At 49.0% G+C, this 13,999-nt stretch overlaps 1 protein-coding gene across 1 annotated transcript in view; it reads left to right on the top strand.

Annotated features, from left to right (window-relative positions):
* Nucleotides 1-808: 808 nt before the first annotated feature.
* kif4 (kinesin family member 4) overlaps nt 809-13,999 on the top strand; it is a 32,485-nt gene continuing 19,294 nt past the window's right edge. Inside the window, exons 1-17 of the mRNA XM_061248595.1 lie at nt 809-1,082; nt 1,699-1,831; nt 1,992-2,106; nt 2,650-2,840; nt 3,902-3,991; nt 4,805-4,971; nt 5,871-5,965; nt 6,585-6,704; nt 7,518-7,693; nt 8,412-8,473; nt 9,375-9,507; nt 9,750-9,808; nt 9,914-10,019; nt 11,041-11,151; nt 11,235-11,411; nt 12,821-12,924; nt 13,812-13,956. Coding sequence (XP_061104579.1) covers nt 1,709-1,831; nt 1,992-2,106; nt 2,650-2,840; nt 3,902-3,991; nt 4,805-4,971; nt 5,871-5,965; nt 6,585-6,704; nt 7,518-7,693; nt 8,412-8,473; nt 9,375-9,507; nt 9,750-9,808; nt 9,914-10,019; nt 11,041-11,151; nt 11,235-11,411; nt 12,821-12,924; nt 13,812-13,956 — 1,974 coding nt within the window. The 5' untranslated portion in view covers nt 809-1,082; nt 1,699-1,708. The remainder of the gene's footprint in view (nt 1,083-1,698; nt 1,832-1,991; nt 2,107-2,649; nt 2,841-3,901; nt 3,992-4,804; nt 4,972-5,870; nt 5,966-6,584; nt 6,705-7,517; nt 7,694-8,411; nt 8,474-9,374; nt 9,508-9,749; nt 9,809-9,913; nt 10,020-11,040; nt 11,152-11,234; nt 11,412-12,820; nt 12,925-13,811; nt 13,957-13,999) is intronic.

Below are 13,999 nucleotides of genomic sequence, written 5' to 3'. Positions count from 1 at the left end.
CAAAGTGAATAAAATATTGGGTTTCACAGAAACTTAGCCCTGGACTAAATTCTATCTTGAATGTAGATTCTACATTCACAACTCAATGTAGTCCAATACTAAGCTTAATTTGTGTCTTTGAAAGAAGCCTTAGTTGATACAAAATTGTAAATGGCTTTCTGATTTATTTAAGATATTTGGGGGAAAACAGTGCAGATCGTTATTTACGTTAAACACATCACAGCCGGGTAACATTGTTTTTTGGCAACAACTACAATTGTTCGTTAACATGCATGTTAGCTTGACGATTATACAATACTTCGACACTTCAAGTGTAACAGAAATGCATTCATCAGAATTGGCCGTTTTGTGTTTTTTTATTTTTATTATTATTATTTTTTAAACTTATTATAAGCACAAGTGTATTTCTTATTTGTAATTCATAACACTAGTAATGTCACATTTGTTTCATGTTTCTTTAGGCAGTAAATATAACCAGTGCCAAATCTCAATTCCATCAATTGAATTGTTATTATAACATAACTTATACACGGACAAGCATCACACTGTTTTCCAAGTTAGACTGTATGTAAAACGATACGTGGTATTAAAAAACTTTACTTATTCAGATGTTGTCGGATGCCATTGTAGCTGTAGATTTGACCAAACCGTGAAATTAAAAAATATATTAAAAAAACAAATGAAATCCGCTCAGTGGATGTTCAGTGGATGTTAACTTGTAAGACCAATAGAAGACACGCCCCTTTGGTACGTACAACCATAGACATAATGTCTATGCGCAACGTAAACGAAGGACGTAAGGACCCATCTAACGTCATGACGTACGGAGAAGGCGGAGCAGATGATTTGAAAGTGGCGGGCGGACTCCTGAATGTAACTTACCATACGAGATTGGCGAGGATCATCAGCATATAAACAAACAATACTTTAGCTAACTTTTACGCTACTCTGCTAAATTAAAACGGATTTATGTAGACACTTGTTTCGTTAAGCGGCGAGTGCGTGTCAAGGAAAAGGAAACGTGAAGCTTACTCTAATTTTGATTTCTCTTTGGGAGTTGATCAAAGTGCAAAGCGGAAAAGGTATGCTAGCCTAACGTTAACATGACCAAGAGTATGCAGAATAGGGCCTTTTCGTATTTTTGAAAATAATCGAAGCTGTATAGCTTTATGATAGGCAACGATGGCGAATAATATGGAATTACTACGCAATTAACTTTCTAATGCAGAGGGCAGAGAACACTTAGCCTAATGTTATCAAACGTGTCATTTCGATCCGTTAACTAAGACAATGGCTAACAAGCTAACATCTAACTTCTCTAGCTAGCTAGCTAAAATGGCTCGTATTCATTTTTTAATATTCTGTAACTACTGACTAAGGTAGGTAGGCGGACAGATCAGTTAATGTAATAAATTGCTAGTTGTCTTGTAAACTTCATGTTTTGGATATCCGCTGTAAGGGCAGCGACAATGATGTGCTGTTCTTTCAGTGAACTGTGTTGCGCATTGTGGTTGATTCCCTTTCAATTATTTTCTACCATGACATGAGCAGGACAGCGCGTTGCCGAAATTAAAGCGGATATTCTGTAGGTCGTTGGCTAACGTTAAATAAACGAATTAAATATTTGTCAGCGGCTTGTCTCTAAACAACGTTGTTCGCGGTTTCGAGCGTTTACATGGCTTGCATTTGAACTGACAGGAACCCCAGCATGTCCAAGGACGAGGATAAGGGCATAGCTGTTCGCGTTGCCCTGCGGTGCCGACCCTTGGTGCCCAAGGAGGTGAACGAAGGCTGTCAGCCGTGCCTCACGTTTGTCCCCGGAGAGCCACAGGTATGCTCCGAGCCTGCCAGACACGTCCGGGAATAGGCATTTCGTCGATACAGTCTGGTTATCCTATGTATTCATATATGTATATGATTGTACTTTATTTGACGAATAAAGTGCTTTATTTGTGAGTTACGGTAAGTTGACGTTTGTGCTTGTCTTGCAGGTGGTTGTTGGCAATGATAAGGCGTTCACGTATGACTATGTTTTTGACCCAATGGCTGAGCAAGAGGAGGTCTACACCACGTCCGTCTCGCCCCTGCTGTCAGGACTGTTCAGAGGTACGGGAGCACCAGCATTTAAACATGCTACATGCCCACAGGAACACGCAGTGTGTGAACATGCTACCTGCACAGGAACACGCAGTGTTGTACTGTGTCCTGTTGCTTTAACTGAAGGGGTGGGTGGCTCTTTAGTTCTCGTCCAAAACTGTTGACAGGCCCATTGTTTGTTTGGCTAGGTAAGCGGTTTGTTGGTTAGGTAAGCGGTTTGTTCATACATTTGCGTGTTGCGGTATTACGATTACATAAAAAAAAAAAAAAATTATAATAATCTGATCAAATAGGTCCTTATCTTTGTTGTGCAGGCAGCAGTTGAAATTGTACTTCCTCCCTTTCAGCGCACTTATCCCTGGTTATGGGTATGCACTTTGCACTTTTTGTAAGTCGCTCTGGATAAGAGCGTCTGCCAAATGCCGCTAATGTAATATAATGTAACATTTATCCTTCTGTTTCCTTCCTGGTACATACTTTGGATTCACAGGACGTGGAGTTGAGTAGCTCTGGTTTGCGGTGTCCGAGCCTTAGCCCTGTTTCTCTCTGCAGGCTACCATGCCACGGTGCTGGCATACGGGCAGACCGGCTCGGGGAAAACCTTCTCCATGGGCGGCACGTACACCTCTGCCCAGGAGAACGAGCCCACGGTGGGGGTCATTCCCAGGGTCATCAGGAGGATCTTCCAGGAGAGGGAGAAGAGGGCGAGCAGCGAGGTCACTCTCACCGTGTCTTACCTGGAGGTGCAGAACGCCGTTCATCGCCCTCTTTAACCACCTTCTCATCCCCTTACCTCTGCGTTCACACCTGCTGCAGCAGTTCAGTTCAATTTCATTTCATTTATATAGTGATTTTCATGGCAGACTGGCCCGAAAAGTACAGAAGGGAGTAAAGAGATATCAGCCTCGAGGCCCCAGGTCGCACATGAGCTAAACGGCCGAGTGGGGAGGAAAAACCCCAAACAGTGACGATAAAAAGCTCCTTGATGAAAATAAATCTCGGGAGGAACCCAGCTGTAGGGGGATGTGACGGGTCATTGTGCATTTTCACCAGATTTGAGCTGGAGAGTAAATCTGTGAGCATCAGAAAACCTTGTGCCTGGACTCTTAACCTTCATCCACTGGACCTGTTGGGTTTGACCAAATTTGTATTGATTGGCTAACATTGGCGAAGATGTTCTTTGAAGTTGTTCATTTACTTTTGAATGTCTCATTTTAACAAAATGTAAACTACTTTCTGATTACCTTTTACTTTGTGTCAGCTCTAGAAACATTTAGCATTCATAGATCAGTATGCACACCTCCGTGTCATTATATTTGTAATTTGCTTGCCTGTCTGTTCATAAATCAATAACACAAGTATAGCTCTTTCCAAACGTACTGCTTGGGAGCACAGAAGATAAAATGGAAGAATGACTTGTGTGTATCATTACAGACGAGAGGTCCTGATTTATTCCTGCTGTATCACCCCTATAGACCGTTTATGTGGTAACTGAGAGAGGTGATCGTCATTAAGGGCTAAAGTCTGGAGAGTATCTGACCGTCTGGGCTGGAGTAGGAGCCTGCTTTGGCAGAAAAGCCCCTGGATTGAGTCGGGGAAGTCTGGGACTTAATGAAGCTCTTTGTTGAGAGTCCTGATTAATTATCCCACTGCCCTTTAGACTGCCGTTATAAATGAGTGGCTAGGAGCGGGCTGTTTTCTGCAGTTTATTTATTGTTGAATGTGCGCCGTACTGTAGATATACCATAACTGAGTGTGCTCTGTACTGTAGATATACTGTAACTATATGTGCTCTGTACTGTAGATATACAACGAGGATATTCTGGATCTGCTCTGTGGATCCAAGGACAAGCCGGCCATCAGCATTCGGGAAGATCCCAAGGAAGGCATAAAGGTGTGTTCCCTACAGCGGGGGGGTCCCCATGGCAACACCATGACATGGGCTGTCTCCATAGCAACGGCATGAAATTCTGTACAGGGGTCTCCCCATAGCAACCCCTGACATTCAGTACAGGGCTGTTCCCATAGCAAACCCTCACATTCAGCACAGAGCTGTCCCCGTAGCAACCTCTAACATTCAGTACAGGGCTGTTCCCATAGCAAACCCTCACATTCAGCACCGAGCTGTCCCCGTAGCAACCCCTAACATTCAGTACAGGGCTGTCCCCATAGCAAACCCTCACATTCAGTACAGGGCTGCCCCCATAGCAACCCCTGACATTCAGTACAGGGCTGCCCCCAAAGCAACCCCTGACATTCAGAACAGGGCTGTCCCCATAGCAACCCCTGACATTCAGAACAGGGCTGTCCCCATAGCAAACACTCACATTCAGTACAGGGCAGTCCCCATAGCAACCCCTGACATTCAGTACAGGGCTGCCCCCATAGCAACCCCTGACATTCAGTACAGGGCTGTCCCCATAGCAGCCCCTCACATTCAGTACAGGGCTGCCCCCATAGCAACCCCTGACATTCAATACTGTGCTGTCCCCATAGCAACCCCTCACATTCAGTACAGGGCTGTCCCCATAGCAGCCCCTCACATTCAGTACAGGGCTGTCCCCATAGCAGCCCCTCACATTCAGTACAGGGCTGTCCCCATAGCAGCCCCTCACATTCAGTACAGGGCTGCTAATCCTGCTTTGTGGAGCCCCTCGCTGGTCTCGGGCCGGGGAGAGGCTGACCGCTGTGTGTTTTGGGGCTCCAGATCGTGGGGCTGATGGAGAAGGTGGTGCAGAGCGCGCAGGAGATGGTGGGGTGTCTGGAGATGGGGAACGGCTCGCGCACCGTGGGCTCCACCGCCATGAACGCGGCCTCGTCCCGCTCCCACGCCATCTTCACCATCACCCTGGAGCAGCGCGCCAGCCCGGACCGGTGCGTCCGCACGCTTAGCTTAGCACAGCTTTACTTTAAATGGCATAACATAGCTTAGCCTGGCGTTACTTTACATGGCACAACATAGCTTAGCATAGCGTAACATAGCTTTACTTAACATAGCTTAGCATAGCATAACATGGCTTAGCACAGCTTTACTTTACATGGCATAACATAGCTTAGCATAGCGTTACTTTACATGGCACAACATAGCTTAGCATAGCGTAACATAGCTTTACTTAACATAGCTTAGCATAGCATAACATAGCTTTACTTTACATGGCACAACATAGCTTAGCATAGCATAGCATAGCTTTACTTAACATAGCTTAGCATAGCATAACATGGCTTAGCACAGCTTTACTTTACATGGCACAACATAGCTTAGCATAGCATAACATAGCTTTACTTTACATGGCATAACATAGCTTAGCATAGCATAACATAGCTTTACTTAACATAGCATAGCATAGCATAACATGGCTTAGCATAGCTTTACTTTACATGGCATAATATAACGTGGCTGAGCATAGCATAGCTTAGCATAGCTTTACTTAACATAGCTTTACTTAACATGGCATAATATAACATGGCTTAGCATAACATAGCTTAGCATAGCTTTACTTAACATGGCATAACATAGCTGAGCATAGCATAGCTTTACATAACATAGCATACCATAGCTTTACATAACATGGCATCATATACTGTAGCTTTACATAGCATAGCATAACTTTGCATAACATAACTTTGCATAACATAGCTTTTCATAACAGCATAGCATGACATCACATAGCATAGCATACCATTGCTTTATATAACAGATTTATGTACCGTAGCACAGCATAGTTTTGCATAACTGTGGTTTCTGAGTGCTCAGCTCTTCCTCCCTGTTGTAGAGCCGACTCCATGGTCTCCAAACTGCACTTGGTGGATCTGGCCGGATCTGAGAGACAGAAAAAAACCAAGGCAGAGGGCGAACGACTAAAAGAGGGTATGCTGATTAGTTGGTGCTGATTGGTTGGTGCTGTAAGCTGATTGGTTGGTACTGCTGTGCTGCAAGCTGATTACTTGGCACTGCATTACTGTAAGAACATTAGTTGCTGCTGCCGTGGTGTAATCTAATTGGCTGACACTGGTACTATAAGCTGATTGGTTGGCACAGTAAGATGGCTGGCTCGATGGTGCTATAAGATGATTGGCTGGCTTGACGGTGCTGTCAGGTGATTGGCTGGTACTGTACATTTACATTTTTACATTTTTGTCATTTGGCAGACGCTTTTAATCCAAAGCGACTTACAAGTGCATGGGTTCTACCATAAGTCAAAGCATCACATCCAGAACTAGGAAAATATACATGTTCTAAACATAGTCATCATCATAAGTCCAAATTTTTTAATTAATTAAGTTTTTTTGGGGGGGGGGGGGGGGGGGGCGGTTAGACAAGGATAGGGATATCAGAAAGGAGGGGCGGGGGAAATCAGGAGGGAGGACTAAGGTAGCGTTTGAAAAGGTGGGTTTTGAGTTACTGTTACTGTTAAAGTTACTGTAAGCTGATTGGCTTGTGCTGCGGTGCTGGAAGCTCATTGGCTGGCGCTGCGTCTCTGTTTCAGGGATCAGCATTAACCGCGGGCTGCTGGCCCTGGGCAACGTGATCAGCGCCCTGGGGGACGAGAGCAAGAAGGGAACCTTCGTCCCGTACAGAGACTCCAAACTCACCCGTCTCCTGCAGGGTGAGGGCACACACTGAGACCGTGTCTGTAGGGTGTGGATGTCGTGTGTGTAGGGTGTGGATGTCGTGTCTGTAGGGTGTGGATGTCGTGTCTGTAGGGTGTGGATGTCGTGTCTGTAGGGTGTGGATGTCGTGTGTGTAGGGTGTGGATGTCGTGTCTGTAGGGTGTGGATGTCGTGTCTGTAGGGTGTGGATGTCGTGTCTGTAGGGTGTGGATGACACACTGAGACCGTGTCTGTAGGGTGTGGATGTCGTGTCTGTAGGGTGTGGATGTCGTGTCTAGGGTGTGGATGTCGTGTCTGTAGGGTGTGGATGTCGTGTCTGTAGGGTGTGGATGACACACTGAGACCGTGTCTGTAGGGTGTGGATGTCGTGTCTGTAGGGTGTGGATGTCGTGTCTGTAGGGTGTGGATGTCGTGTCTGTGGGGTGAGGATGTCGTGTCTGTAGGGTGTGGATGTCGTGTCTGTAGGGTGTGGATGTCGTGTCTGTAGGGTGTGGATGACACACTGAGACCGTGTCTGTAGGGTGTGGATGTCGTGTCTGTAGGGTGTGGGTGTGGATGTCGTGTCTGTAGGGTGTGGATGTCGTGTCTGTGGGGTGAGGATGTCGTGTCTGTAGGGTGTGGATGTCGTGTCTGTAGGGTGCGGATGTCGTGTCTGTAGGGTGCGGATGTCGTGTCTGTAGGGTGCGGATGTCGTGTCTGTAGGGTGCGGATGTCGTGTCTGTAGGGTGAGGATGTCGTGTCTGTAGGGTGTGGATGTTCTGCCTTTGAAGCGGGCATTTGATGCGTCTCGCTCCGTTCCTTGCGGTCAGATGCTCTGGGGGGCAACAGCCACACCCTGATGATCGCGTGCATCAGCCCTGCGGACTCCAACATCGAGGAGACCATCAACACCCTGCGCTACGCCGACCGCGCCCGCAAGATCAAGAACAAGCCCGTCATCAACGTGGACCCCCGCTCCGCAGAGATGAAGCGCCTCAAGCAGCAGGTGCTGGGGTCCCCCCGGGTCCCCCAAAATCCAGTGTCTTGGGTTGTTGGGCGGGGTTGAGTTATTCTTGGGTGTGGTTTGGTTGTTGGCTGTTGAGTGTGGTTGGGATGTGGTTGGGTTGTGTGATTGGGGTGGTTGGGTTGTTGGGTGTGATTGGGGTGCTGTTAGGGGGTGGTTGGGTTGTTGGGTGTGGCTGGGTTGGTGTTGGGGGTGGTTGGGTTGTTGGGTGTGTTTGGGGTGCTGTTGGGGGTGGTTGGATTGTTGGGTGTGGCTGGGTTGGTGTTGGGGGTGGTGAGGTTGTTAGGGTGGTTGGGTTGTTGGGTGTGGCTGGGTTGGTGTTGGGGGTGGTGAGGTTGTTAGGGTGGTTGGGTTGTTGGGTGTGGCTGGGTTGTTGGGTGTGATTGGGGTGCTGTTGGGGGTGGTTGGGTTGGTGTTGGGGGTGGTGAGGTTGTTAGGGTGGTTGGGTGTAGCTGGGTTGGTGTTGGGGGTGGTGAGGTTGTTAGGGTGGTTGGGTGGTTGGGTGTGGCTGGGTTGGTGTTGGGGGTGGTGAGGTTGTTAGGGTGGTTGGGTGGTTGGGTGTGGCTGGGTTGGTGTTGGGGGTGGTGAGGTTGTTAGGGTGGTTGGGTGGTTGGGTGTGGCTGGGTTGGTGTTGGGGGTGGTGAGGTTGTTAGGGTGGTTGGGTGTGGCTGGGATAACAGTCTGATGTTCTGGCTTACAGGTCCAGGAGCTGCAGGTGATGCTGCTGCATGCCAGAGGAGGAGTGGCCCCAGTGCTTTCTGGGTAAGAACAGAATCGACAGCTCGGTCCTCAGAGCTGCCATTTCATTAGAATGGGGAAGAATGGCGTTTCACGTGTTCGGCCTGCGGGTTGCGTAGTGTTGAGACGGGTGGCGGTAGAGGGAAAGGCGGGATGTTTGTTGAGAAGCTCATGTACACCGAGTCCAGTGGAGAGACGGATGATGAATATGAATATGAAGGATGGTTGTGAATGTGAGAATAAGTCAGTAATATTAGCGAGCTGATGGGCTGCATTGGCGCTTGATTGACAGCCTGTCAGTGTGCTGCTCACATCACCAGAGCGGCTGTTTGTGTTTGAATGATGGAGCACGAGGGAAAGGAAAGGAAAATGTGGATAATTTAGCACCACTCCATCGTCTCATATTCCTCACACAAACCTCCCGGTGAATATAGTTCTCCATTTTCTTTTCTTTTTTTAATTAAGCCACATATTCTCTTCAGGTCTAGGGCTGCGTGATATGAGGTAAATATGCGATTTGCGATAAGCCTGTTGAATATTGCGATGGCGATGTGACTTGTGATAAATAAAGCAATATTGAAGTGTGCAGAGTTCTGATGACTTCCTGCTTTCGGTACACGGCTAACATAGACCCCAGACATAAAACAATTGAAATACATTATTACCAACATGCTTTTATTGAGAAAATCGCACATGAACAGCCAATGAATTTACAGTGTAACAGAACGTCAATTTAAATAAATACTACTAATCGCAGGTCAAGCCTTTTCTTGCGAAGTGTTTTATCTTGCACGTTCATATCTCGATGATGATAAATACTGTGTGTGATGTAACGTGCCGCCTTTATTCGGGTCCTCGTTGAGCAGTACCCGCAGAACCCACTTGTGCTCTAATGTCCCCGGCCTCCCCGTGTGCCCTGGTCCAGGTCGGAACCCGCGGAGAACGTGTCCAAGGTTCTGGAGAAGAACCGCAGCCTGCAGGAGGAGAACAGCAAGCTGAGCCGCGAGCTGAGCGAGGTCGTGGGCCAGACCGCCCTGATGCTGGAGAGGATAGTCATGGTCCGTCATCCTTCAGAGTGTTTGGGTTTCTTTTTTTTTTTTAGATATTTTTTAGGCTTTTTTCAGCTTTATTGGACAGTATATAGTATAGAGAGACAGGAAGAATGGGAGCGAGTAAATGTATCTAGGCAGGGTGCTTTACGTGGGGCTCTTGCTGACTGAGCTGGCACTTTGCATCATGGGAAAAGCCTGTCATAATCACTTAGGCTGCGAGTGAACTTGTGTTGTGTTTGTGTGTGCAGACAGAGCAAGCCAATGAGAAGCTCCAGAGTAAGATCGAGGAGCTGAAGGAGCATGCGGCGTAAGTTCACATTCGATTCTCCCTCCGGACGCTAGCCTACGGCGACGGCAGAGCTGCATTCTGGGTAACGGTGTTTTATCTGCCCGTGTCTCTGATTGGCTGCAGCTGTAAGCTGGACCTGCAGCGGCTGGTGGAGACGCTGGAGGATCAGGAGCTGAAGGAGAACGTGGAGGTGATCCGCAACCTCCAGGACATCATCAATCACCTGCAGGTACGACCGCCAAACGGGGCTCTGCTCTCTGCTCCCACGGGTACTCTGCTCCCACGGGTACTCTGCTCCCACGGGTACTCTGTTCTCACGGGTACTCTGCTCTCACGGGTACTCTGCTCTCACGGGTACTCTGCTCTCACGGGTACTCTGCTCTCACGGGTACTCTGTTCTCACGGGTACTCTGTTCTCACGGGTACTCTGTTCTCACGGGTACTCTGTTCTCACGGGTACTCTGTTCTCACGGGTACTCTGTTCTCACGGGTACTCTGCCCTCACGGGTACTCTGTTATCACGGGTACTCTGTTCTCACGGGTACTCTGCTCTCTGCTCCCACGGGTACTCTGCTCTCTGCTCCCACGGGTACTCTGCTCTCTGCTCCCACGGGTACTCTGCTCTCTGCTCCCACGGGTACTCTGCTCTCTGCTCCCACGGGTACTCTGTTCTCACGGGTACTCTGCTCTCACGGGTACTCTCCTCACCGATCTGAGGTCCTGCGATGTTTTTGTCTAATTTAAAAGTACAGAGAAATCCCGCTATAATGTGGTAAGTGTGGTCCAGAAATGTTTCATCCGATAATATATATATATATTTGTTATAATATTTTTGTAACATTTCAACTGAAGCGATGATCGCCTTCTATCTGGATTTGCGTTATTGGAGGGTTGTGCTGTAAATCTAAATGGTCTTGCGTGGAGATGAGTGTGTTTCAGACCTGGGTCAAATATGTAATTGTTTTGGAATCGTTTTACTGAACTTTGTGTTTGTGGAACCCATGAAATACTCTCAGAAAGCGTAAAATCCTTCCGGTCCTCGTGGCTGGATTAATTGCACCTGGCGAGATCGATCGAGCGCACAGAAGTATTTGAATCCATAATAATTACGTCACCCCACCAGCCCTGGCTCAGTTAGCCGGAACGTCTCCCAGGCTCCGTGTTGTGTGACGCTCCCTGTGTGTGCGCAAGCGTGGGCTCTTCCTCCTGACAGTTTCCTGTTTCCTGCTTCCTGTTTCCTGTCTGCGCAGGATGAGAGCGTGGGGATCGAGGCGTCCATCGAGGCTCTGTCCTCTCAGTCGGGCGAAGGGGCGGAGCTAGAGGAGGCGGGGCGTGGCAGCCCAGCGGGGGACGGGGCGTCGGTGAGTGTCCTCTGCGGCCAATGGGACGGGTCGGGTCGGTCCGGTCCGATAACGCGCTGACCGTGAGCGTCTTCCCCCCTCAGGGCGCCGGCGCTGAGAAGTCCTCCCCCGAGGCCTACAGTACCCAGCATGCCCTGCGGCAGGCGCAGATGTCCAAGGAGCTGATCGAGCTGAACAAGATGCTGGTGCTGAAGCAGGCCTTCGTCAGGAAGATCAGCCAGAGCGAGAGCCACCTGGAGCCCATGCAGTCTGAGCACCAGGTACGGCACGCCTGTCGCCATGGCGACCGCGGTCTGGTCACCGTGGAAACACCTCCTGTGTCCAGTCACAATGCAATGGTGTGCTGTGATTGGTACAGTCACAATGTGATGGTGTGCTGTGATTGGTCCTGTCACAATGCGATGGTGTGCTGTGATTGGTCCTGTCACAATGTGATGGTGTGCTGTGATTGGTCCTGTCACAATGTGATGGTGTGCTGTGATTGGTCCTGTCACAATGTGATGGTGTGCTGTGATTGGTCCTGTCACAATGTGATGGTGTGCTGTGATTGGTCCTGTCACAGTGCAACGGCACAATGTGATTGGTCCAGTCAAAATGGAATGGCTTGCTGTGATTTGTCCAGTCACATTGCAATCGTAAACTGTGATTGGTCCGGCACAGCGGAGCTGGTAGAACAGCAGCAGTATTGCGCTGTGATTGGTCCTCCCCTGGAACAACACCAAACAGGGAGTTTCCTTCTCCCTGTCATGATATACCTGATTGCCGGAGTTATTAGTTTCTGTGATGTTCCCACCTGAGCTGGGGCGGGTCAGTATGTGTTCAGCGAGGTCATTATCCCTGGAGATATCTGTGCTATTCAGCTATGGCACGGCTTTCCTCCTGAAACTGTTTATTTTTTAGGACATGATGAATAATACATGTTATATTGTAAAGCTCAAGACAAAAGCATTATGTTTCTCTGCTGTTAGGCTGAAAAGGTTTGGATTTATAATGTCTGGTTGCATATAATTAGGCTTTTGCAGTTTCGTCATTTTAGAATGAAGATGGCAAAAGCCGAAAATTCCTGTGCAAATCCTCAATTATTTTACCATTATCTTTGCCACAGTTAAAGTACAACTGTATAAAACTCCAGAGTACAAATTCATCTCACTCAGAATGCTATTTTATATTAAAAATGGAACTTTAAAGAGATAGCCCGTAGCTTGTAGAAGGCCATAGGCGCTTGTGTTTATATATACGTTAAAATAAATATGTCTTTTTGAAAAGGCTGCACAGTTTTGTCATGAATAAGAATGAGAGTTGTGGAATCACTAAAATGTTTTGATTACAGCTTTAATTCTTGTAAAAGACAGAGGGCGAGCAAATAAAACTAATGAGCCATTTTGCATCCATCACCTCCCGTGGGATTGGGATAGAAAATAATCAACTGAAATAAGACGCGTCAAACAAAAACAAACCGCCGTTCAGCTCACCCTGCTCTCTCGGTGCCTGTGGTTTCCCGTCTCAGACACCTACAGTGGACAGAAGCACACTGTTTACCTCCTGGACTGATTCTGAACGCCGTCCAGGTGTGTGCCTGCTTGTTGGGTGTGGTCCTCGGATCGCCCTGCTCCCTTCCAGCCGACACACCGATCTTACCCCCTCTTCCCCCCCGCCCCCCGTCCCACAGGAGAACATGAAGGACCTGCTTTCGGCCGTCTCGTCTCTGCAGAAGGAGAAAGAGGACCTCATCCAGTCTCTCCAGTCTGCCAAGAAGGACAGCAACCAGGCCAAGTATGAGCCTCCGTCCCCCTGCCTGCAGTCTCTACTGCCGGGGGTCGGGTCACAGGGGAGACCCCTTTCCTAAACATTACAGAGATAAAACATCTGTCCATTTGAATACTTAAAAGCAGAGGTGTAAAGTTCAGGGGTCAGAAGGTTTGCGTTTCTTCCACCCATGAACTCGGCCAACTGATTTCACTAATCGGTTCTCCCTCCTGGCTGAACAATTGTGGAAATCGTCAAATCCAAAACGCAGCAACACTTTCTGCCTTCTCAGCCTTGGATTTTAAACCGCTCTCCGTGAAAAAAAAAAGAGGGTATTTCTGAGATTCTACCTGGAACGTTATGATGGGATTGGAGAGGCTGTGGGTCTCTACCGGGGCGACTCGACTCCGGGTCCTGTGGGCTGCAGTGTGATGAGTGAGCTCATGGGTGTGATCTGGTGGTGAACATGGTCAGAGCAGATACCCGCAGGACCTGGCGTTGGTGGGGGTGGGCGGTGCTGAGCGGTGATTGACAGGGCGGGGGGGGCGGGCGGAGCTGAGCAGTGATTGACAGGGCAGGGGTGGGCGGTGTTGAGCAGTGATTGACAGGGCAGGGGTGGGCGGTGTTGAGCAGTGATTGACAGGGCGGGGGGGTGGGCGGTGCTGAGCAGTGATTGACAGGGCAGGGGTGGGCGGTGTTGAGCAGTGATTGACAGGGTGGGGGTGGGCGGTGCTGAGCAGTGATTGACAGGGCGGGGGTGGGCGGTGCTGAGCAGTGATTGACAGGGCGGGGGTGGGCGGTGCTGAGCAGTGATTGACAGGGCGGGGGTGGGTGGTGCTGAGCAGTGATTGACAGGGCGGGGGGGTGGGCGGTGTTGAGCTGTGATTGACACCCCCCCCCCCCGCCCCCCCCAGGCTGAGCGAGCAGCGCAGGAAAAGGCTGCAGGAGCTGGAGGGCCGGATCTCTGAGCTGAAGAAGCAGCTGCAGGAGCAGTCCAAGCTGCTCAAGCTCAAAGAGGCGTCCGTGCGCAACGTGTCCAAACTCAACCAGGAGATCCAGGTACACCTCACCCTCACCCTCGCCCTAACTAAACCAGGAGATC

This window comes from Conger conger, chromosome 7 (genome assembly GCF_963514075.1).
Source record: "Conger conger chromosome 7, fConCon1.1, whole genome shotgun sequence".
NCBI classification, from domain to species: Eukaryota; Metazoa; Chordata; class Actinopteri; order Anguilliformes; family Congridae; genus Conger; species Conger conger.
This window is presented reverse-complemented; position numbering and strand designations above follow the sequence as displayed.